Source organism: Saccopteryx bilineata, chromosome 6 (assembly GCF_036850765.1).
Source record: "Saccopteryx bilineata isolate mSacBil1 chromosome 6, mSacBil1_pri_phased_curated, whole genome shotgun sequence".
In the NCBI taxonomy this organism is placed as follows: Eukaryota; Metazoa; Chordata; class Mammalia; order Chiroptera; family Emballonuridae; genus Saccopteryx; species Saccopteryx bilineata.
Window position 1 is genome coordinate 205,444,328 of NC_089495.1, and position 21,871 is coordinate 205,466,198.

A 21,871-nucleotide genomic window follows, 5' to 3' on the forward strand; every position below is an offset into this window, starting at 1 on the left:
ATTTATGGGTTGGTCTTAGACATGAGAATAACTGAAAGTAATTCAAAACAAAGTCCGCTAGTCTTTCAGAAGAGTTGCAATGCCATAGAGATCAAAGCCTGGGTAATAAAATCATGCACATGCTTTCTTATTTCTTAAATGTGCACTAACAGGAAACATGTTGCTAAAGTAGCAGAGCCCTCAGAAGAACCCTGCCACCCTCCCGTCCTCCTGCCCGAGTCTCCTCCAGGATATGGCCACTGAGACTGACGAACAAGGGAAATCTTCCAGAGAGCCGAACAGAAAGAATACAGATGGACTAACGAGTCTTCTGCACCAGTGATTTTCAACCTGTGTGCTGCAAGAATTTTTAAAACATGCAATACCTGCCTGACCAGGCTGTGGTGCAATGGATAGAGCATCAGCCTGGGATGTAGAGGACCCGGGTTCAAAACCCCAAGGTCGCCGACTTGAGCATGGACCCATCTGGCTGGAGCGTGGGGTCACTGGTTTGAGTGTGGGATCATAGACATGACCTCATGGTCTCTGGCTTGAGTCCAAGGTCGCTGGCTTGAGCAAGGGGTCACTTGTTCTGCTGGGGTCCACTAGTCAAGGCACATATGAGAAAGCAATCAATGAACAACTAAGGTGCCTCGATGAAGAATTGATGCTTCTCATCTCTCTCCCTTCCTGTCTGTCTGTCCCTGTCTGTCGCTCTGTCTGTCTGTCTGTTTCTCTCTCACTCTGTCATTAAAAAACAAACATGCAATGACTATTTAGTCAGGCGCTCTTTTCCCTTAGATTGTCAAATTTAAAAAAATTACAACATCCAACACAGCAATTGCCATCCATTGTGAATGAATCAAAATTACACCTATTTATTTATTTTTTGTCAGATCAGCAAAACATATACTTTTTGGTGTGCCGTAGAAATTTAGTAATTAGTTTATGGGTGATATGAGATGGAAAAGGTTGAAAATCACTGCCCTACACTGGCCAGAAAAACAAGGACAAAAATAAAAACCTTGCTATTTTTATCAATTAGGATGATGCTTTATGCTGTTATCTGTCTTTTCTCCCTCCTTTGCTGTTTCTAAATGAAGTTTTTATTGTAGCCCTCCTGTTGGTATTCCTCCAGCATTGTGTATTGCTAGTCTGTGAATACTTCAATTAACCTCGGATGTGGAAAGGAAAATGGGGTTCCGTTTGGACTGACTAAAGCAGCGGTTCTCAACCTGTGGGTCGCGATCCCGGAGGGGGTCGAACGACCAAAACACAGGGGTCACCTTTCTGATGGCTTTAGGCGACCCCTGTGTTTTAAGGCGACCACTGTGTTTTGGTCGTTCGACCCCCGCCGGGGTCACGACCCACAGGTTGAGAACCGCTGGACTAAAGTGATAGACACCACACTGGAGACCCTAGATGTAGCTGAGCGCAGTAAGTGGAATAGGCTTCATGATTTATGTTAACTCATTCATTCTGAGAAGTGAGCGCATGTCTGCCTTGGTCCATCGGGGCCGACAGCCAGAGCGGAGAAAGCACAGAGTCTTCTCACCGGCAGCCTGCAGCCCACAGAATGGCATTGGGTGTCACGGAATGGAACATGCTGTGTCTCTGAGCCCTTGACGGGGTAAGGTGGGTGACCTCCAATTTCCTGTGCCTGCTCACACGATGCAAAAGCCACAGATCGGAAGTCTGGGGGCACATTTCGTATCCTACCATCTGTTCTGGTTCAGTGCATAAGAGTCCAGGTCTCGGAGGAAGGCGGCTGACCTGGCGTGCAGTTCGCTGGACCGAGAGCTGGGGCTGCCGCCTCTGTTAGGAAACCTGGCCATGAGGCTCCTCCTGATCATTGCAGTTCTGCTGTTCCAGAAACCCACAGGTAACCGGAGCTCTCCGGGAGCTCACAAACCCACAGTGGGATGGAGTGTTTCTAAGAACCCAGAGTAATTTTATAAATTCACAGTAGAAGGAAAAAGATCCCCTAAGGATGACTGAAGTCAACCTGCGACATCAGAAATTCCCTTCCTGAGGCCTTCTACCCTCCTACTCTTCCTACAACAGAGTCGCCGGTGCTGAAAAGAGGCCGTAATTCCCCCTGGGGCAGGGCTCATTGCAGAGAGGAACAAGTCCAGTATCTAGGGATGCTCTCATTGCCTTGGATACAGTTTTTACTCTGGCGCCTGACCATACTGTCTTCCCCCCCGTGTGTGCGTGTGTGTGCGTGTGTGTGCGTGTGTGTGTGTGTGTGCGCGCGCGCGCGCACGCACGAGCACAGGAAGCAGCACAAACTTTGGAGTCAGGCTTGAGAAACAGGTCCCCAATGTCTATGACTCCTTTGTCAACTTTGGATAAACAGTGAAGACCCTTTGAGCCTCAGTTTCCTTATTGGTAGAGATAAAAACACTGGACTCATGAGGGTCTCATTAAATGATATATCATATCATTGTGAAACATCTGGCCTAGGACTTGGCACATACTAAGATTTTAAAATGGGTTTTCTTTCCTCTTTCAGAACCAGATCTATTACACTTGTCTCTTATTATGGGAATAGTAATGGTCTGTCCTGGGCTCCTCTAAACTCCTGGGAATCAAAGGAGTTCTAGAGCCGGGATTTGAAGGCAGCACCTTCCCCCTCTGGGGTCTATTCCAGGAGACAGTACAAGTCCAGGATCCGAAACTTGACTATCTTAACTCTTAGATCATTGAAAGCATGTAGACTCACTAAAGGAAAGAATATATATCAAGGTCAGCAAAGGTCTGGGGCTGAACAGTGGGCGAATTGTTGCCACTGGAGGCAGAGGAAGAACAAGGAGTCGCAGAGGGCTGAGAAAAGTGCAAGGTTATTGTGGTGACACAGGAAAGCCAAAGGAAGACACGCATTGGTAAAAATGCACAAGGCTAAGAATTAACAAGGGAGGGAGATTATTAAGAGAAAAGATACCTGACTGCACAACAAGAAAGTCATCCTTGACCATGGTAGCGAGTGTGAACCCAGGAGCACAGTTGGACCCGGACATAAATACATAATAGAAAAATACTCTGGGTGTTAGAGTGCCCTGGAAACGTTCAAATGGAGGCAGACGGTCTGGGGTTCCTAAATGAGGCACAGTGCCACCGACTGAAGTCAAGGATTCAGCTCCTTTATTTTCCCCGGCAAGGCCCTGGCCAGTTGGCTCAGTGATAGAGTGTCTGCCCAGTGTATCAATGTCCTGGGTTCGATTCCCAGTGGGGACACACAGAAGCACCCATCTGCTTCTCCACCCTTCCCCTCCTCATTTCTCTCTCTTTCCCTCTCTCCCCCTCCTGCAGCCATGGCTCCACTGAAGTGAGTTGGCCCCGGGGGTCCTGAGGATGGCTCCATGACCTCGCCTCAGGCACTGAAAAATGGCTCCGGTTGCAACAGAGCAAGGGCCCCAGATGGGCAGAGCATCGCCCCCTAGCGGGCATGCCGAGTGTATCCCGGTTGGGGTGCACGTGGGAGTCTGTCCCTCTGCCTCCCTTACTCTCACCAAATAAATAAATAAGTAAATAAATTAGTTAATAATAATAATATTTTCCCAAACAAGAGCTGATATTCTTGGGAGAGTCTATCACATGTTGGCTGGAAGCCCAAAGCCTTGGAAGAACTAAATACGGGTGACCAAATGGACATGAACACGGAGGCAGCCTCCGTGGGGGAGGATGGGCGTCTGCCTGGTGGGTCTTCCAGGCACCCGATCCCCACACACATCCTCTGCCCCACCCCCCTGCCCAACACTGCGCCTTGGTCCCGGCCACTGACCTGGGCCTGTCGTTCTTTATGTGCACAGCAACCGAACAACTCCAGAAGTGCTGGAACCAGTATATACATGGGAACTGCAGGAAAATATGCAGAGTAAGCGAAGTGCGCGAAGTGCTCTGTGAAAACGGGAGATACTGCTGCGTCAGCCTCGTGCAGGTGGAGGCGCGGAGGAAGCTTCCCAAGCCCACCCGCCCGCGGCCTAGGACGTATGCCCTGACCCTTCCTCAAGATTACGATCATATATAGGACACTGCGTACCCCCGCCCCCCGACACAGCCTGAATAAATCAAGTACAACGTGCCATCCATTTGTTTCCTAGCCCATTTCAATACACTGAGGTCAGGAGGGCCCCGTCTTTTCCCTTCTGGTTCTTAAATTCTCAAAAGACCTTAAAGCACGTTCTAATAAAGTTCATTGCCAGTTTTCTGATGCGTTTGTTCTTCTTATTTTATTTTATTTTATTTTATTACAATTTATCAGGTTTTTTTCATTATTATTATTATTAATTGATTTTTCTAGAGAGAGAGACAGAAACATAGATCTGTTCCTGTCTGTGCCCTGGCTGGGGATCGAACCAGCAACCTCTCCGCATATGGGGACGACGTTCTAACCAAGCGAGCTCTCCAGCCAGGGCTCCTTTGTTCTTTTAGCCGGTGACTGAATACTCAATATACCGAGTGATGAATTGATAAGGGCAACTCAGAACCTGCCCTTGATCAGGGGACATAACCAGTGCACTAAACAAACAAACAAAAAAAGCTATAACATGGAAGCGGACACGGGAAACTCAGGAAAGCGGACGTGTATTTCAGGAGAGGGAAATGTGAAGCCAGGTGTTCGGGGGGAAATTCGTGAGGGAGTTTAAAGGGGCGCCTGGTGAAATGAGTCCCATTTCAACAGGTGACTGACCGCAGAGAAGGTGATCTGAGTGAACAGATGGAGATCTGCGAACGGAAGGAAATTAGGAAAGACAGGACTTGCAGGAGAATGCACACGCATTTTGGTTTGGGGCGGGGGCTGTCTGGTTTCTTTAATTCCTGCGTCAGAGCAGTGAGCTGGGAAGAGAGGACCAAGGAGGGTTCCACTATGGTGGAGCTCACTATATAAGGTCGGGGCAGGCATAAATATGCAACTTCAGGACAGAGGAGTTTCTCTGCCGTTGTGTCGTGTTTATGTGTTAGCACTGGGAAGGCATCCCTTTGGTGACGGGGGGGGGGGGGGGGGCCTTTGCAGTTGGGAGAGAATGTAAAGGATCTAGGAAATTGGTCTGAACTGCAGTATTAGCGCCAAAGTCCACGACAGCGATGACGCCAAAAGCTGGCAAGGATGCGGAGTGAAACTCCCATTCACCAGACAGACGGGACGTGCCTCTTTGGAAGACGGTGTGGCAGTTTCTTACAAAGCTAAACACACGCTTACCATACAACCCAGCTGTTGCAGTCCTTGGTGTTTACCCCAATGAGCCAACCCCTGTCCACACAAAAACCTGCACACAGGTGTCTGCAGCAGCTTTGTCTGTCGTTGCCAACGCCGGGAAGAAACCAAGGTGCCCTGCAGAGGTGTGTGGATAAATAAACCGTGCCACCTCCAGACAACGGCCTGTGACTCAGCTCTACAGAGAAATGAGCTGTCAGGTCATAAACAGACAGGAAGGAACTTAAATACATATTACTAAGAGAAGGGAGCCAGTCTGAAGAAGGCTACATTCTGAGTGATTCCAACTATAGGGCATTCTGGAAAAGGCAGAACTATGGAAACAGTAAAAAGATAAGGGAGGGAAAAATAGGTGAAGCATGAAGAAATTTTCCGTCTGAGATACTTCTTCTTGTTTGTTTGTTTTTATGAAGTAACAGGAGGGGAGGCAGCGAGACAGACTCCCACATGCACCCCAACTGGGGTCTACCTGGCAACCCCTGTCTGGGGATGTTCTGCCCATCTGGGGCCACTGCTCCAATGCTCAGCAACCCAGCTATTTTAGCACCTGAGGTGAGGCCGTGGAGCCATCCTCAGCGCCTGGGCCAACATGCTCATTTGAGCCATGGCTGCAGGAAGGGAAGAGAGAGGGGGTAGGGGTGGAGAAGCAGATGGTCACTTCTCCTGTGTGCCCTGACTGGGAATCGGACCCAGGACATCCACACGCCAGGCCGATGCTCTACTGCTGAGCCAACCTGCCAGGGCCAGGCAGTGAAACTACCCTATGCTGTAGTTAGTGTAATGACTGTTGCCAAAGCCCACAGAACGTGCAACACCAAGAGTGAACCCTAGAGTAAACTAGGAGTCTGAGTGACAGCGTGTCAGTGTAGGCTCATCAGTGCCCGATGTCGACGGGGGGGGGGGGGGGGGGGGGGGGCTGTGTGTATGTGGGGGAATGGGGCGGGTGGGAACTCCTTGTACCTTCTGTGAACCTAAAACTGCTCTAAAAATAAAATCTATTAAAAATACACATACCACCCTGGCCGGTTGGCTCAGCGGTAGAGCGTCGGCCTAGCGTGCGGAGGACCCGGGTTCGATTCCCGGCCAGGACACACAGGAGAAGCGCCCATTTGCTTCTCCACCCCTCCGCCACGCTTTCCTCTCTGTCTCTCTCTTCCCCTCCCGCAGCCAAGGCTCCATTGGAGCAAAGATGGCCCGGGCGCTGGGGTTGGCTCCTTGGCCTCGGCCCCAGGCGCTAGAGTGGCTCTGGTCGCAACATGGCGACGCCCAGGATGGGCAGAGCATCACCCCCTGGTGGGCAGAGCGTTGCCCCATGGTGGGCGTGCCGGGTGGATCCCTGTCGGGCACATGCAGGAGTCTATCTGACTGTCTCTCCCTGTTTCCAGCTTCAGGAAAAATAAATAAAAATAAAAATAAAAATAAAAATAAAAATAAAAATACACATACCGTTATTGAAACTCAACAGTTAGTGAAGAATTGTTTGGACCATAAGCCCACAAAGGTTTTGTTTGTTTGTTTGTTTTTAGGGAGGGGTATTTAGTTTAGAATTGCCAGCGCAGGGTGATCATAAGAAGCTGAATTTAGCTGGCTTTGCTATTGTTCTTAAACTCGCTGCAGACCAGCATCTCCTTATCGCCCCTCAAGGCGGACCACTCTGTCCACCAGGTTCCCTGATGGCCAGTCAAGTGGACCGGGAAAAGGTCACCTTTCGTTAAGTTAAAAAAAAACAAACCCAGCTGTTAGTACACGATTATACAATCTGGACAGCCATGACAAGCTGATAAACTAGCTCCCAGGGTGGGGAGGGGACCTGATGGCCTGATTTAAAGGATTTGCTCATTTCCTTGGTGTAAATTCTCCCACACAATAGGCAAGAGCAGAGGTCCCCAAACTTTTTACACAGGGGACCAGTTCATTGTCTCTCAGACTGTTGGAGGGTCGGACTATAAAAAAAACTATGAACAAATCCCTATGCACAGTGCACATATCTTATTTTAAATTAAAAATCAAAAAGGGAACAAATACAATATTTAAAATAAAGAACAAGGAAATTTAAATCAACAAACTGACCAGTATTTCAATGGGAACTATGGGCCTGCTTTTGGCTAATGAGATGGTCAATGTGTTCCTCTCACTGACCACCAATGAGAGAGGTGCCCCTTCTGGAAGTGCGGCGGGGGCCGGATAAATGGCCTCGGGGCCGCATGCGGCTTGCAGGCCCATAGTTTGGGGACACCTGGGCAAGAGCCTCCTCTTTCTTCCTGTTGTGGTGGCACAGAAACGTCACTGAAAAGAGGAGGAATGCCTGAAAAGCCACGGCAATGGAGGGGCTGACCTCTACCTTCACCAACACATTCGCTTCATCCCTGTCACACCCCCGTCATGAGCATAACACCTGCAATGTGACAACCGGTCATGTCTGAAGAGTTCAAAAAAGTGAGTGACTGACGTTAATAAACAAACCCAGGGAAAAGCAGAGGACTTTATTAGGTGGAAGAACAAGCTCACAGAAAGAAGTAGATGAACCTCTCGCACCTGCCCGTTGAATTAGGTGGCAGTTTTGATTTAGGAGCAGTGGAGAAGGGCGGAGCAAGCACTCGACTTATATTTGGGCTGTGCCCAGCGTGACGGTGGGTAGGACGGCGTAATCCTGCTTCTGGTCCGACAGCATGGAAGACTGAAACGATTCTTGCGCTTCCTGGTACTTTTTGTTTTCGCGTTCACTGACACAACATAATTTCCTGTTTGGACACTGGATGTCGTATACTTCTCCCGTTCTGCATTTCTTCCTGCAGTAGCCCGTTATGTTGCTGAAGCATTTGGGGGGTCGCACGGCATCTGTGCACAGAGAACGACGTTGAACCCAGGTTAGTTCCTGAGGCAGAGCAGCCGAGGTACGGGCTTCCCCACAATGATGGCCTCCCGTGGTCCCGACACGGAACCTTAGGCTGATAACAAGGAAACTCAGAGCCTCCTCCTTGGGAAACATCCCCGGTTAAGAACATCCAAACCCCCACTCCTGGCCAATACTCGATTGGTGCTGAGAACATCAGAACTTACACGGCGACGGAGAAGAGAGAGCCCAGTGCAATGGTGGTGAACTGAAGCTATTATGTCTCATCCCTGGGACCCCGGCAAACCTGACTCTTGTCTGTCATGTTCCAAAGTCAGCACTCCCTCAGCCAGCCCCACCCCAAGTCCAGTGTCTCCGGGAAGGACCAACCTGTCATCATCGGCACAATTCAGAGCCAAATTAACTTTTAAAAAGAGTGTCAAACATAAAAGTGAAACTAAGAGACATTGATAAGAGTGTGGTGGTTACGGGGGGAGGGGGGAAAGGGAGGGGGAAAGGGAGAGGGAAAGGGGAGGGGGAGGGGCACAAAGAAAACTATAGATAGAAGGTGACAGAGGACAATCTGACTTTGGGTGATGGGTATGCAACATAATTGAATGACAAGATAACCTGGACTTGTTATCTTTGAATATATGTATCCTGATTTATTGATGTCGCCCATTAAAAAAATAAAATTATTTTTTAAAAAAAGAGTGTCAAAGCCTGACCTGTGGTGACGCAGTGGATAAAGCATCAACCTGGAAACGCTGAGGTTGCCAGTTCAAAACCCTGGGCTTGCCTGGTCAAGGCACATATGGGAGTTGATGCTTCCTGCTCCTCCCCCCTTCTCTCTCTCTCTCTCTCTCTCTCTCTCTGTCTCTAATGAATAAATAAAAAAATCTTTAAAAAAAAAAAAGAGTGTCAAAGACAGGGTTTTTTTAGGTTAACAGGATAACTGGGTGTAACACTCGCTGACATGGACAGCAGAAATCTCCCTCTGCTAAGATCGCCTGGTCTCAGCAGTCAAGGCTGCTGGGAACACCGTCCCTTATTCAGCGTCTATGACTTCGTAACCTGTTCTCTCTCTCTCTCTCTCTCTCTCTCTCTCTCTCTCTCTCTCCATCCTCCTTCTGATCTCAATAAATGCATTGCCCAGGGATCAAAATAAATTCCATGTACACCTGTCTCCCTAGAGATCCAAACTGTCACCTATTCAGAGTATTGCGCTGGGGCCCTAAATCTCCGGTTTCCAGGTCTTTCTTTGCCCTTGTACCCAAGTTTGGGAAAAGCCCATGAAATAAAGAAGGAATAAAAGACACGGTTTCCCCCATCCTAAATTCCAGAGCCCGGGAGCACCTCGGAAAGTTAGAAAGGTTATTTTTAGAGCCACAGAAAAACCACATGCCTTCCTGCAGCAGCAAGGGAGGACTTGGTGCTTCACGTCTGTAAGGTAATGAAATACAATTATTATTGAAATTATTCCCACTTAGCAGATGAGAAAACTGAGGTCCCAGGTGAGTATTAGCTCAATTCATACAAGAGTCGATGACGAGGACATATTTTAACCTTGTACCTCCATGACTCCAAAGCCTGTGCTGTCCTCATTGCTGTTGTAGTGTAGGCTGAACATGAATTTGAACAGCAGAGATGGCCAGGTTCCGGGGTAAGGACTCTGTTGCACATTATAAAGATCATCCTGGATGATGGGCTCACTCCCACCTCTGCAGAGGACTTCTGAGGGTACGGCCAGGATCGCTTCCTACCTCTCCAGATGCTGTCCTCCGAGACACAGACTCAGGTCAGGCCCCGAGGACAGCGGGCACATTGGATGATACCGGCAAGATACCAACCACCCTAAAGGCCCGAACCCCAGTCCCACGGACAGTACGATCTCCTAGGATTTCACGGCACACTTGGACAAGTTACCTGCGGGCACCTCAAACAGCAGAACCACCAGAACCAGAAACAGCTTCATGTTTACAGACTTCCCGAGAGAAACAGGCAGCTGGAGCTCTCTGTCCAGGGACCTGTGTGACTCCGTCTTTCAGGATGAACCAGAGTTCTGGTTGCTCTCAGCTTTCTTTCTGAGCTCTTATTTTAACTCACACGGATGGACAGGAAATCCAAGTCCGCCCCCACCTCCGTTCCCAAATATGGGGTTCGCAGTCACAGCACCGGCCAGCACATCACGCCCACTTCTTGCTCAGGATGTGAGCTCCCAGAGAGGGGAGCGATGTCTCCACCTGGGCCATCAACCCACTTGGGTCAAGTTGGTTGGCCATACGTCTGCTTTGTGTGGGATGAGTTTATTCCTACGGTTCCAATGTCCCATCTAGATAGTGCCACCTTGAACACACAAAAGTCACCCGGTTTGGGAGACCATTAATAAAATCATTAACTTATCAAGGTGGATGCATACGCAATATCCAGTGATCATTTTTAATGTATGAAAGCTCCAGAAAGTCATCTAGGAGTAAGATCACTTTTAGGTTGCTCTAGAAACAATGAACGTGATTTCAGAGTTTCCCATAAAGTGTTGCCTAGCCCGTACAACTCCGACCACGGAAGCCTCTCAGGGGATCACGTTTCTTTCGCACAGTGTTCGGCTCCTGCGCTCGTCCCCGCTCACCTGTCCCAGGGTATTTCACAGACCCATTCACGTTCCTGCCGAACTGGTGAGTGTGCCCCTCCCCAGCTGGTGAATGACAGAACCTGTCTCTCCGCACATTGAATCCGCGCTTCATAAACTGTGTTGTGCTCGCCCATCCTGTCCACCTAACCAGCCCTGTTGAGCTCCTAATGCTCCTTCAAAACCAAGTTCACTTTGTAAGATAAGGAAGGGAGGGGGTGTGTGTGTGTGTGTGTGTGTGTGTACAAAAACTCCAACATCAACTGCCAAAAAGGAAGAAGATGACAGAAATGGAGCATGTGTGGCCAAGGAAGGAAGTGTTTCCTCTCTAGAGCTAGAAAAGATTTTATTTTGGACTCCGTGACCCATGGGCAAAGCACATCCCTCTAAATAGATATTACGGAATTAATCAGACAGAACCAAAATCATGAACACCCTCAGAAAACAAAACAAAAAAGCAAAAAAAAACAAAACAAAAAACAAGTTTGATCACCTCCACATCTGTGAAAGCTTCCCTGACCCAACTAAATAGAGTGTCACTCCTCCCTTCTTTGGGCCATCGCTGTCTCTTGTACATATATTTGTTGGTGGTCAAACCATGTCATTTGCAATAACCTTTGAACCCCTCAAGGGCAGGACACTGGTTCTGTTCAATTTGGAGTTCTTAACACACAATACAAAACTTAGGATATATTATTAGTACATAATTACAGAGTGAATGATTGCAAACTATTGAACAAATTACTGCTAAATACCCCAGGGCAGGCAGTAATAAAGTTAATTGAAACGTATCCTAAAGAATGCTATTACCTCATTACACAATTTCTGGACACTGGAACCTTGAATTCACAGCAATTAGGGCCCACCCAACAATCTTTCTGTAACAATTACAGTACCCGGAAGAAAATGGAATTTGAGAAGGCTGTCTAAATGTCTGTTGATGGTTCAACTCATATGACAGCACAGAGCTGGGGTTGGGGTGAGGAGTGGGTATCGTGCACCCCTTACTGTGTTTCCCGGAGCCGGAGTGCGTTCAGTTCGTCAAGGAGAAGGGAAGGCTGGTGCTGCCGATGCGTCAGGATGAGGAATGAGAGTTGACTAGTGGAGCCTGACCAGGCGGTGGCGCAGTGGATAGATCACCGGACTGGGATGCAGAGGACCCAGGTTCGAAACCCCAAGGTCGCTGGCTTGAGTACAGGGTTGCTGGCTTGAGCGTGGGATCATAAACGTGACCCCAGGGTCGCTGGCTTGAGTCCAGGGTCACTGGCTTGAGCCCAAGGTCACTGGCTAGGCTGGAAACCCCCCCATCAAGACATATATGAGAAAGCAATCAATGAACAACTAAGGAGTCGCAACGAAGAATTGATGCTTGTCATCTCTCTCCCTTTCTGTCTATCTGTCCCTATCTGTCCCTCTCTCTGTCACCAAAAAAAAAAAAAAAAAAGAAAAAAAAAGAATTGATCACTGGCCCTACCAGTACCCAACTTGGTCTCAGTTCATTTCTCAGCTCCATGACCTCTTCATATGTGCCTAATAGATGACAAATGCACTCTGTAGTTTTCTATTTATATACTTACTTAAATCCTCAGTAAAGCACTACGAAGTAGAAATTAATACCACTCTTTGTGGAAAACAACAATGTAAGGAACTGGTAACGTGCCCAGTATGAAGAAGAAGCTAGGACCAGAGCGGATCTGCGTGAGCCCAAAAGTAAAGCCCGTAGCCACTGTGCTAACCTGCCTCTCCAGCTGCCCTCTGAGTGAGGGCCACTCTCCGGGAGACGGAAGACAAGATAGTCAAAGACACGGCACTGCTTTGAGAGTTCCCGGGACTCTCTGGTCATGCACTTCGCAGGACATCTCCCCTCCCCACCTGCTCACAGCCTACTCACTAGACTCACCACTGCTTAGAGCCGACTCAGAGAGCAGCCTGTATTGAGAGAAGTTATATTTCTCTTTCTTTCTTTTTTCCATTGATTTTAGAGAGTGAGGAAGGGGGAGGAAGGAGGGGAGGGTGGGGGAGAGAGATTTTGTTGTTCCATTTATACCTGCATTCACTGGTTGACTCTCCCGTGTGCCCTGACCAGGGGTCAGACCTACAATCTTGGCGTGTCGGGATGATGCTCTATCCAGCTGAGCTACCCGGCCAGGGCCGAGAATTCATATTTCTGATTTCCATGGTTGACATTATTACACCCTGGAAGTAATATTGCCTGCCTACTTCATCAGATTCCCAAGTGGAACTATTTCTCTGTTGATCTGTCAACCCAGAGAGCCTCATTGCCACCCTGACTGGGTACAAGTAAGCTCGCAATGTTCTCGTTTTCAAAGCCCTCTTTGACCAAGCGCTAGATTCTCCTTGAGTAGGCTGGGATGGATCAGAAAATGTTGCTTTTAGCCATAGCCAGTTAAAGCACAAAAACAAAAACCACCCATAAACGTTTGTCACTGAACCTCCCACTGTGTCCACCGTAGTCCCAACTGCTTTTAGTAAGCTTACTTATAAACAAACTTTCCATGTCTCCAAATTCTACTTAAGGTTCAACAAAATACCTACCTTATCTGGAGTTCCTTCTGATTATTTCAGATCTGAAACAATGACTACAGATCCTTGTAGTCATTGTTTAAATTGTTGGAGCCAATAAAATGGACAGACCCCAGAAAGTATGGATAAACTTTCAGGTTAGCCGAAACCGTGTTCTCAGTCCACCCCCTTCCTATCAGACTGAGAGACGACAGAAGGCATTAGGAATATTTTTCCCCAGGCGAATATTCTGTGACAGCCCTTGCACAACCCACCCCAGCCATGCTGTTTCCCCTTTCATTCAATCAGAAGCCCCCGGAACAGCTCGTCCCAGCTTTCACTGTCTTCCATTCAAGGTCAAATTCCGCTTTTCTGGATTTCAAGTACCACCTAGCGGCCAAAGCAAGTCCACTCACTGGCTGCCCAAACATTCAAAAACATCAAGACGGCCCTGCAGAAACGATGGACACCACACTTCTGTAACGGCGCCGCGTGCTCCGTGGACATTTAGAGATTTCAAAATATTAACAAAAGAATTCTCTAATATCAGGGAACCCTTTAAATATTAAATTTAAATATTACTAAAGGACCAAGGCTTTTATAGTTGTCACCCTGTGTAGGTAACTCTTTTTTTTTTTTTTAAGATTTTATTTATTCATTTTAGAGAAGGGAGAGAGAGACATAGAGAGAGAGAGAGAGAAGGGAGGAGGAGCAGGAAGCATAAACTCCTGTATTTGTCTTGACCAGGCAAGCCCAGGGTTTTGAACCAACGACCTCAGTGTTCCAGGTTGATGCTCTATCCGCTGTGCCATCACAGGCCAGGCCCCGCGTAGGTAACTCTTAATGGATTTGTACATAACAATATTATGCCCTGAAATAAACAATCACTTCAACGGCGAGGCAAGTTGTACCAAGACCTCCCTCAGCACACTCATGTCAAGCAAATGTTACATTAAGAGAAAGTTCCAAATTGCCTGGGCCTTGAGTGAATCTTACTTTGAACAAGCTAATTTTATTTTTTTAAAAAACACTTTGGGACAACTGATATTTGAAAATGGACCTTGTAGTAAATGTATTAAAGAAATGCTATTAGTTTTGCTGTGTGATTATGTTGTGTTGGCTATGTTAGGAAATGCTCTTATTTTTCCAAAATGTCTGATGAGTTATATAGGAATGAAATACCATGATGTTTGTAATTTACCTTAAACCAGAAAAATTAAAAAATGAAGCAAAAGTTCCAAAAAGAAGAGGGGGGGGACAATATTCCAAATAGCTGAACTCTTTTCAAATATTGAGCCACCGTGTATTAAGAATGTTATGCTTGTACGGAAATCTTACCTATCATATAACCCTAGAAGTGTTACAAATAATAAAAGAATGATTGGACACCATGGAGGTACAAGTCATACTAGACATTACGTGTCTATATTAAAGACATCTTACTGGAAGATAAAAAATACACATCTTGGCCCTGGCCAGTTGGCTCAGCAGTAGAGCGTCGGCCTGGCGTGCGGGGGACCCGGGTTCGATTCCCGGCCAGGGCACATAGGAGAAGCACCCATTTGCTTCTCCACCCGCCCCCCTTCCTCTCTGTCTCTCTCTTCCCCTCCCGCAGCCGAGGCTCCATTGGAGCAAAGATGGCCCAGGCGCTGGGGATGGCTCCTTGGCCTCTGCCCCAGGTGCTAGAGTGGCTCTGGTCGCGGCAGAGCATCACCCCAGAGGGGCAGAGCATCGCCCCCTGGTGGGCAGAGCGTCGCCCCTGGTGGGCATGCCAGGTGGATCCCGGTCGGGCGCATGCGGGAGTCTGTCTGACTGTCTCTCCCCGTTTCCAGCTTTAAAAAAAAAAAAAAAATACACATCTTATGCTACATAAACTAAGCTGGTTAAAATTCACAACAAAAAAAAAAATTACTCTGAAAAGATTTGTTCGAGGGAAATTAACAAATGGAAAGCAAATAAAGGAGAAAGCTGACCTGATTGCATAATAATGTAAATCTTTTAGAAAACAGACACTGCCTCTCAGAAAAAAATGTGAAAGGCCCATTTATTGTTGCTGCTGTTAGTGGTAGCAGACTGTATCTTTTCTTCTTTTTTAAAGAGCTTTGTTATAGGACAACTAGCATACAATAAACTGCACTTCCCTGAAATACATGAAGGTGTAAGTGTGACGTACATACACATCCATAAAACCGTCACCACTTTGGGTGATGGGCACATGCTACAGTCAACAGTTCAATGCTATAGAAATGTTTACCTGAAACCTATGTCCTCTTATTGATCAAGGTCACCCCATTAAATCTAATTTTCTAAATAAAATTATTTTTAAAAGAAAATAAATAAAAAATAAATAAAACCATCACCACAATCAAGGTGATGAGCGTATCCATCGCCCTGGAAAGTTCCCTTGCCGCTTTGTGGCTCCTCTCTCCTGAGCCTGCCCGCCTCCCGTCCCTCCAGCCACCGACTCTTCCTGTCGTGAGAGATTTCTTTGTATTTTGTAGCATTTTACATAGATATCGTTGTACAGTATATACTCCTCGACAGTATGGCTTCTTTAACTCTGCATAATTATTTCAATTCATCTTTTTTTTTAACATTTAAAAACATTTTTCAATTACAGCTGACGTACATCATAATATTACTTTCAGGTGTGCACCCCAGTGACTAGATATTATATAACTTACTAAGCGATCATCCCGATAGATCTAGTGCCCATCTGACACCTTACATAGTAGTTAGAGTATTATGGACTCTTTTCCTCATGCTGTACTTTACAGCCCCATGACTATTCTATAACCACCAGTTTGTACTTCCTAATCTCTTCACCTTTTCCATCCCTCCCCCCATCTCCCTCCCATAGGGCAACTGTCAAAATGTTCTCTGTATCCATGAGTCTGCTTCTGTTCTGTTGCGATGAATCCATGCTGCATATTGATCATTCATTCCCTTTCATTACTAAGTAGTGAGTTCACTTCTCCACTCATCTGTGATGGACACTAGAGAGAAAGAAGGGGGGGGGGAGGAGAAGAGCAGAGACAAAACTAGAGTGTCTGCACAAGAAACAAGAGTTTGTGGCTCAAGTCCCGCCAGGAAGATTATTGCGACCTAAGTTTCCATTGATAAACGATGGGCTAAAGAAGTATGTGATACATCAATACAAGGGAATATTACTTGGCCATAAACAAGAGTGAAACCTTGCCATTGCTATAACATGAACGGGCCCAGAAGGTATTTTGCTAATTGAAATAAGTCAGAAAAAGACAAACACTATGTGCTCCACTCATATGTGGAATCTAAAAACAGAATAAATGAGGCCCTGGCCAGTTGGCTCAGCGGTAGAGCGTCGGCCTGGCGTGCGGGGGACCCGGGTTCGATTCCCGGCCAGGGCACATAGGAGAAGCGCCCATTTGCTTCTCCACCCCCCCTCCTTCCTCTCTGTCTCTCTCATCCCCTCCCGCAGCCAAGGCTCCATTGGAGCAGAGATGGCCCGGGCGCTGGGGATGGCTCCTTGGCCTCTGCCCCAGGCGCTAGAGTGGCTCTGGTCATGGCAGAGCGATGCCCAGGAGGGGCAGAGCATCGCTCCCTGGTGGGCAGAGCATCGCCCCTGGTGGGCGTGCCGGGTGGATCCCGGTCGGGCGCATGCGGGAGTCTGTCTGACTGTCTCTCCCCATTTCCAGCTTCAGAAAAATACAAAAAAAAAAATAAGTAAAATAAATAAATAAAAAAAATAAAAACAGAATAAATGAACCTACAAAACAGAAACAGACTCATAGATAACAGAGAACATTCTGATAGTTGCCAGATGGGAGCGGGGAAGAGAGAATGGGTGAAAAAGGGAAGGGATTGAGAAGTAGAGCCTGACCAGGTGGTGGCGCTGTAGATAGAGCATTGAACTGGGACACAGAGGACCCAGGTTCAAGACCCCAAGGTCGCCAGCTTGAGCGCAGGTTCATCCAGCTTGAGCCCAAGGTCACTGGCTTGAGCAAGGGGTCACTTGCCCTGCTGTAGCCCCTGGGTCAAGGCACATATGAGAAAGCAATCAATGAACAATAGGTGCTGCAACAAAGAATTGATGCTTCTCACCTCTCTCCCTTCCTGCCAGTCTGTCCCTGTCTGTCCCTCTCTCTGTCTTTGTAAAAAATAAATAAATAAATAAACAAATAAAAACAAAAAGATGGGGCACTATGAACTGATGTCATCTTTGATCTGCCTCTCTCCCCTCCCAACAGCCTTTAATGCAGGTGTCCAATAAATCAACCCAGGCTGCAGAGTAATAGACATTCTTCTGATCTGATTGGACTGATCTGGGTGTCAGAGACCTGTCCCGCTGACTCACTGCCAACTGTCCTGGCATCCTATAAAAGCAGCAGCTCCAAGCACGTCCCACAAGGGGCCCAGACTCATTAACCCCCCACCTGCTCTCCAGGTCACCCCTTCGGCCATGAAGCTCCTGTCCCTGGTCCTCACAGCCCTCGGACTCCTGGTGACCGCAGGTACACTGGGGGAAGGAAGGCGAAAGGGAACGGGGGGGGGGGGGGCAGGGACCTTAACAAATGTCGTCACGCCAGTGACAGACGAGCCAGGCTGGAAGGAGACAGGGCTCATCCCACTGAGTGCCAACTTAAGGTAGGGGTCTCCCACACCTACCACTGGCCTCTTACCCCATACCTAGCCACTACCCTATACAACCTTGTATAAAAAAAAAAGAACAACAAAAACAGTTCCCACAACTTTTCTCCTGTTCTAAAACAAGAATCAGCCTCAACCTGATCCAAAATATCCTTCCTCACTTGTCGTGTTCTCCCTGCATTACGTCCCTAAGCCACCGAGAAGGCATCTCTTGTCACCATTGTCATCCACGGGGACCAGCCTGGCTAGGGCTCAGGGGTGACAGACAATGAGCAGGGCAGGAGGAGATTGAGGGGTCCCGTTCCTGTGCCCAACTGAAGGCTGGCAGGCAGGGTGATGAGGTCTCTTAGAGGGCACATGAGGTGCTCAGCTCAAACCCTGGGACGATGAGGGGCTGAAGAACAAACAGACGAGGCCGTCAGAGAGCCAGGCAACGGGGGTGAAGACAGCCGGGGGTGGGGGTGGATCAGAAGGCACCGGTGCTCCGAGCCACCGCAGACACAGCTGAGAGGAAGCCCCCAGATTGAACCAGAAAGTGGTCTCTGGCGCTGGGCAGTGTCTGGATGCAAAGACAGCCTGTTGGGAGCAACCATTAGCTGCCCTTTATACTCTGGGAGAGCGATGTGTTGTTGTTTTTCCTTTGCCCCGGGTTGACGGATATTTACAGCTTTTCATTCCCAGAGAACCAATGAAGCAGAAACCCTGTAAAAGGGAGGTGGAGGAGTAAGAGCACCAATTCCCCTTTTTCTGTGTTCACACGCCTCCCTGACAATGCGGACTTGGCCCCCCACCCCGTCCCATTTTCACCCATAAATTCTGCAGTACCAACTAGAGCAAACTTACGGGGCCTCCACCAGCTGCAAAGGGGCAGAGCCCGGCAAAGAGGAAGAGCGCCCCCGAGTTCCCGCAGGCTGTCAATCAAGGGAGATTGTGCCCGCCCTTCACATCCCTTCCCAAGCCTCATTGACTAGACGTTGTAAACACGCCTCCCCACATAGAAAGCCAAATGCCCCATCTGGCCCCGACCCGTTGGCAGGTCCTATGCTGCTTCTAACGGGACTTCTCTGGTCTTTTCTTCTCCCCGCAGCCAGTGAGGGCGGGACGAGGTGTGGGCGGACAGTCCCGGGACACTGCAGGCTGCACTGTCACCCCACCGAGAGCTCTTCGTTCATGTGTCATGGGTACAAACAATGTTGTGTAAAGAACTACCTGGTGCCGGAACCCATCTTGCCACCTGTCCATAAACCTAAGAGCCAATGCAGAACAACCCCAAAAAGCCACTACAGGACACAACAAACGCTCAGGCCACCAAAACCACCATCACCTTCAAGGATGCAGAACATTGTCACCTACCCGTCAAAACCACCATCACCTTCAAGGATGCAGAACACTGTCACCTACCAGTCAAAACCACCATCACCTTCAAGGATGCAGAACACTATCACCCACCTGTCAAAACCACCATCACCTTCAAGGATGCAGAACACTGTCACCTACCCGTCAAAACCACTATCACCTTCAAGGATGCAGAACACTATCACCCACCCGTAAATGGTTGGAGCTTCCTCCTTCTGGGGCTTCCACTTATGACCAACCTCAAAGCTCCTGTCTTCTACATCTGTCTGTCCTTCACTTGAAAAATAATTTGGAGTTTGTAGGAATTGCTACTATGTGGATTCATCCATGGGGTATGTGTCAGTTTAGGTCCTCCAAGAGCCACGCCGAGACAGCATTAGACACGAAAAGATTTACCGAGAAAAATACCCATGCTAGACAGAGCTGGGAAGGAGGGGTAAACAGGCAGACCCTTCACACTGCAAGGCTGGTCTGACACTTGCACAAGGAGAGGGGACAGGAGGAGGGCTGGAGAGAGGGGGCTGGAGAATGCAGCATTTCTACAGTGCTTGCCCCATGACAAAATTGTATCTTCCAATGATACAATGAAACGCTCGGGAAAATTAGGACTTTCCTCTTTTGTAGGAAAGCAGGATCACGCCTAAATGTCCTCTTATAGTCTGACATTCATTCATTTTGTACAACATGTATGTGACAGGCACCAAATCCAACCTGAGAAGAAAAAAACCGAAACACTTGGGCCTAAACAATTTAAAGCAATCCTGGAAACATTCTAAACACACACACACACACACACACACACCCCAAAATAAATAAATAAATAAATAAATAAATAAATAAATAAATAAATGCCAATTCCCTACAAGAGCAAAATGAATTCCAGGTGGTTAAAAAAATGGCAGGGTTCGCCCTGGCTGGTTGGGTCAGCGGTAGAGTGTCGGCCGGGTGTGTGGAAGTCCTGGTCAGGGCACACAGGAGAAGTCTGCTTCTCCACCCCTCCTTCTCTCCCTTCTCTCTTTTCTATGTCTCTCTCTCTTCTCCTCTCCTCCCACAGCCATGGCTCGGTTGGAGCAAGTTGGCCCCAGGCGCTGAGGATGGCTCATGGCCTGCCTCAGATACTGAGGTGGCTCAGTTGCCTAGCGATGGAGCAGTGGTCCAGATGGGCAGAGCATCGCCCCCTAGTGGGCGTGCTGGGTGTATCCTGGTGGAGGCGAATGCGAGAATCTCTCTGCCTCCCCTTCTCTCACTTAGTAAATAAATAAATACAAACAAAAAAACATTCTTTACTAATAATCATCCAATAAATGTTAACATTTCTTAGTGGCTTAGTCTGCTCAGGGTGCCGTAACAGATCGCCCTAGACTGGGGGGCCGAAAACAACAAAAATCTATTTTCTCACAGTTCTGAAGGCCGGAAGTCCTGGATCAAGGTGTTGGCAGGGTGGGCTAATGATGAGAGCTCTCTCTCTATCTTGTAAATGGCCACCTTCTCACTGGGTCCTCTTGTGGGGGACAGAGAACGAGCTTGCTCATCCAGAGGACGTGACGCCTGCGTGACCCGGGAACCGGACCCACGCCATTAAAGGCCCCTCACCTCCTGCCCTGTCTTTGGAATATACGTTCCACCTGGAATATACGTTCAGTACCGTAGCGGGAGCCATTTCCAAGGACACAGCCTTGGAAGAGCAGTGCGTTTCTGAGACCACGTGGACTGTGTATGTGACTGAGCCACCTGAGGGCCTCTCTGTAAATAAACGTTTAAGATACTGACTGACAGATGCGAACATCTCATCTTGCACCTTCCTCCCCCCCACCCCCACCCCCCAAGACAAGCCTCGTCTGGAAGTTTCCTTGCTTATTAAAATGCCACCCACCAGGTCCTGGCCGGTTGACTCAGCGGTAGAGCGTCGGCCTGGCATGCGAGGGACCCGGGTTCGATTCCTGGCCAGGGCACATAGGAGAAGCGCCCATTTGCTTCTCCACCCCCCCCCTCCTTCCTCTCTGTCTCTCTCTTCCCCTCCCGCAGCCAAGGCTCCATTGGAGCAAAGATGGCCCGGGCGCTGGGGATGGCTCCTTGGCCTCTGCCCCAGGCGCTAGAGTGGCTCTGGTCGTGGCAGAGCGACGCCCCAGAGGGGCAGAGCGTCGCCCCCTGGTGGGCGTGCCGGGTGGATCCCGGTTGGGCGCATGCAGGAGTCTGTCTGACTGTCTCTCCCCGTTTCCAGCTTCAGAAAAATACAAAATAAATAAATAAATAAATAAAAATAAAATGCCACCCACCAACCTGAGGTGGTCTCAGAGGCGAATTTAACAGCGGGCGCCCCGGGCGCGCGCCCCAGGCCCTGACTTCTGAAGGACCCCGCAAAACCCCAAATTCACATTTTTTTCTAGTGACACCAAGTTTGGTTTCATATTTTCAATTTTAACATGAATAGTACATAATATTTTTTATTTATATAAAAATATGATTAACATGTATTTTTATTTTCCCTGTCTCTCTCTCTCTCTCTCTTTTTTAAGGGTCCCAATATTTTCTTCTGCACCCAGGGCCTCAAATGACCCTAATCCGCCTCTGGGTGGTCTCCATCTCTCTTGCCCTCCGTGTTGGGGGGGGTTCAGATTTCACCCTGGGAACTCCCAAGTTTGCAAACCCACACATGTGAGTTTGGGGGAGACAGAAACCTTGAGTGCATAACACTCAGTTTTGG

At 48.3% G+C, this 21,871-nt stretch overlaps 2 protein-coding genes across 2 annotated transcripts; one reads left to right on the forward strand and one right to left on the reverse strand.

Moving 5' to 3' along the window:
• Positions 1 to 1,812: 1,812 nt before the first annotated feature.
• DEFB127 (defensin beta 127) lies at positions 1,813 to 4,009 on the forward strand. Its single transcript, XM_066237585.1, has 2 exons — positions 1,813 to 1,861; positions 3,792 to 4,009. Exons 1-2 carry the CDS (start codon positions 1,813 to 1,815, stop codon positions 4,007 to 4,009), a joined length of 267 nt encoding a protein of 88 aa, XP_066093682.1.
• A 3,790-nt stretch (positions 4,010 to 7,799) lies between these two features.
• Positions 7,800 to 10,005, reverse strand: DEFB128 (defensin beta 128). Its single transcript, XM_066237586.1, has 2 exons — positions 9,957 to 10,005; positions 7,800 to 8,035 (listed from the first exon to the last, which is right to left on the reverse strand). Exons 1-2 carry the CDS (start codon positions 10,003 to 10,005, stop codon positions 7,800 to 7,802), a joined length of 285 nt encoding a protein of 94 aa, XP_066093683.1.
• Between the last annotated feature and the right edge of the window lie 11,866 nt (positions 10,006 to 21,871).

Excerpts from the sequence above, each read along its gene's own strand:
- DEFB127 (XM_066237585.1), top strand. The coding sequence starts at position 1,813 with ATGAGGCTCCTCCTGATCATTGCAGTTCTGCTGTTCCAGAAACCCACA. Across the intron at positions 1,862-3,791 it reads GCTGTTCCAGAAACCCACAG|CAACCGAACAACTCCAGAAG; the intron begins GTAACCGGAGCT and ends TTATGTGCACAG.
- DEFB128 (XM_066237586.1), bottom strand. The coding sequence starts at position 10,005 with ATGAAGCTGTTTCTGGTTCTGGTGGTTCTGCTGTTTGAGGTGCCCGCA. Across the intron at positions 8,036-9,956 it reads GCTGTTTGAGGTGCCCGCAG|ATGCCGTGCGACCCCCCAAA; the intron begins GTAACTTGTCCA and ends CTCTGTGCACAG.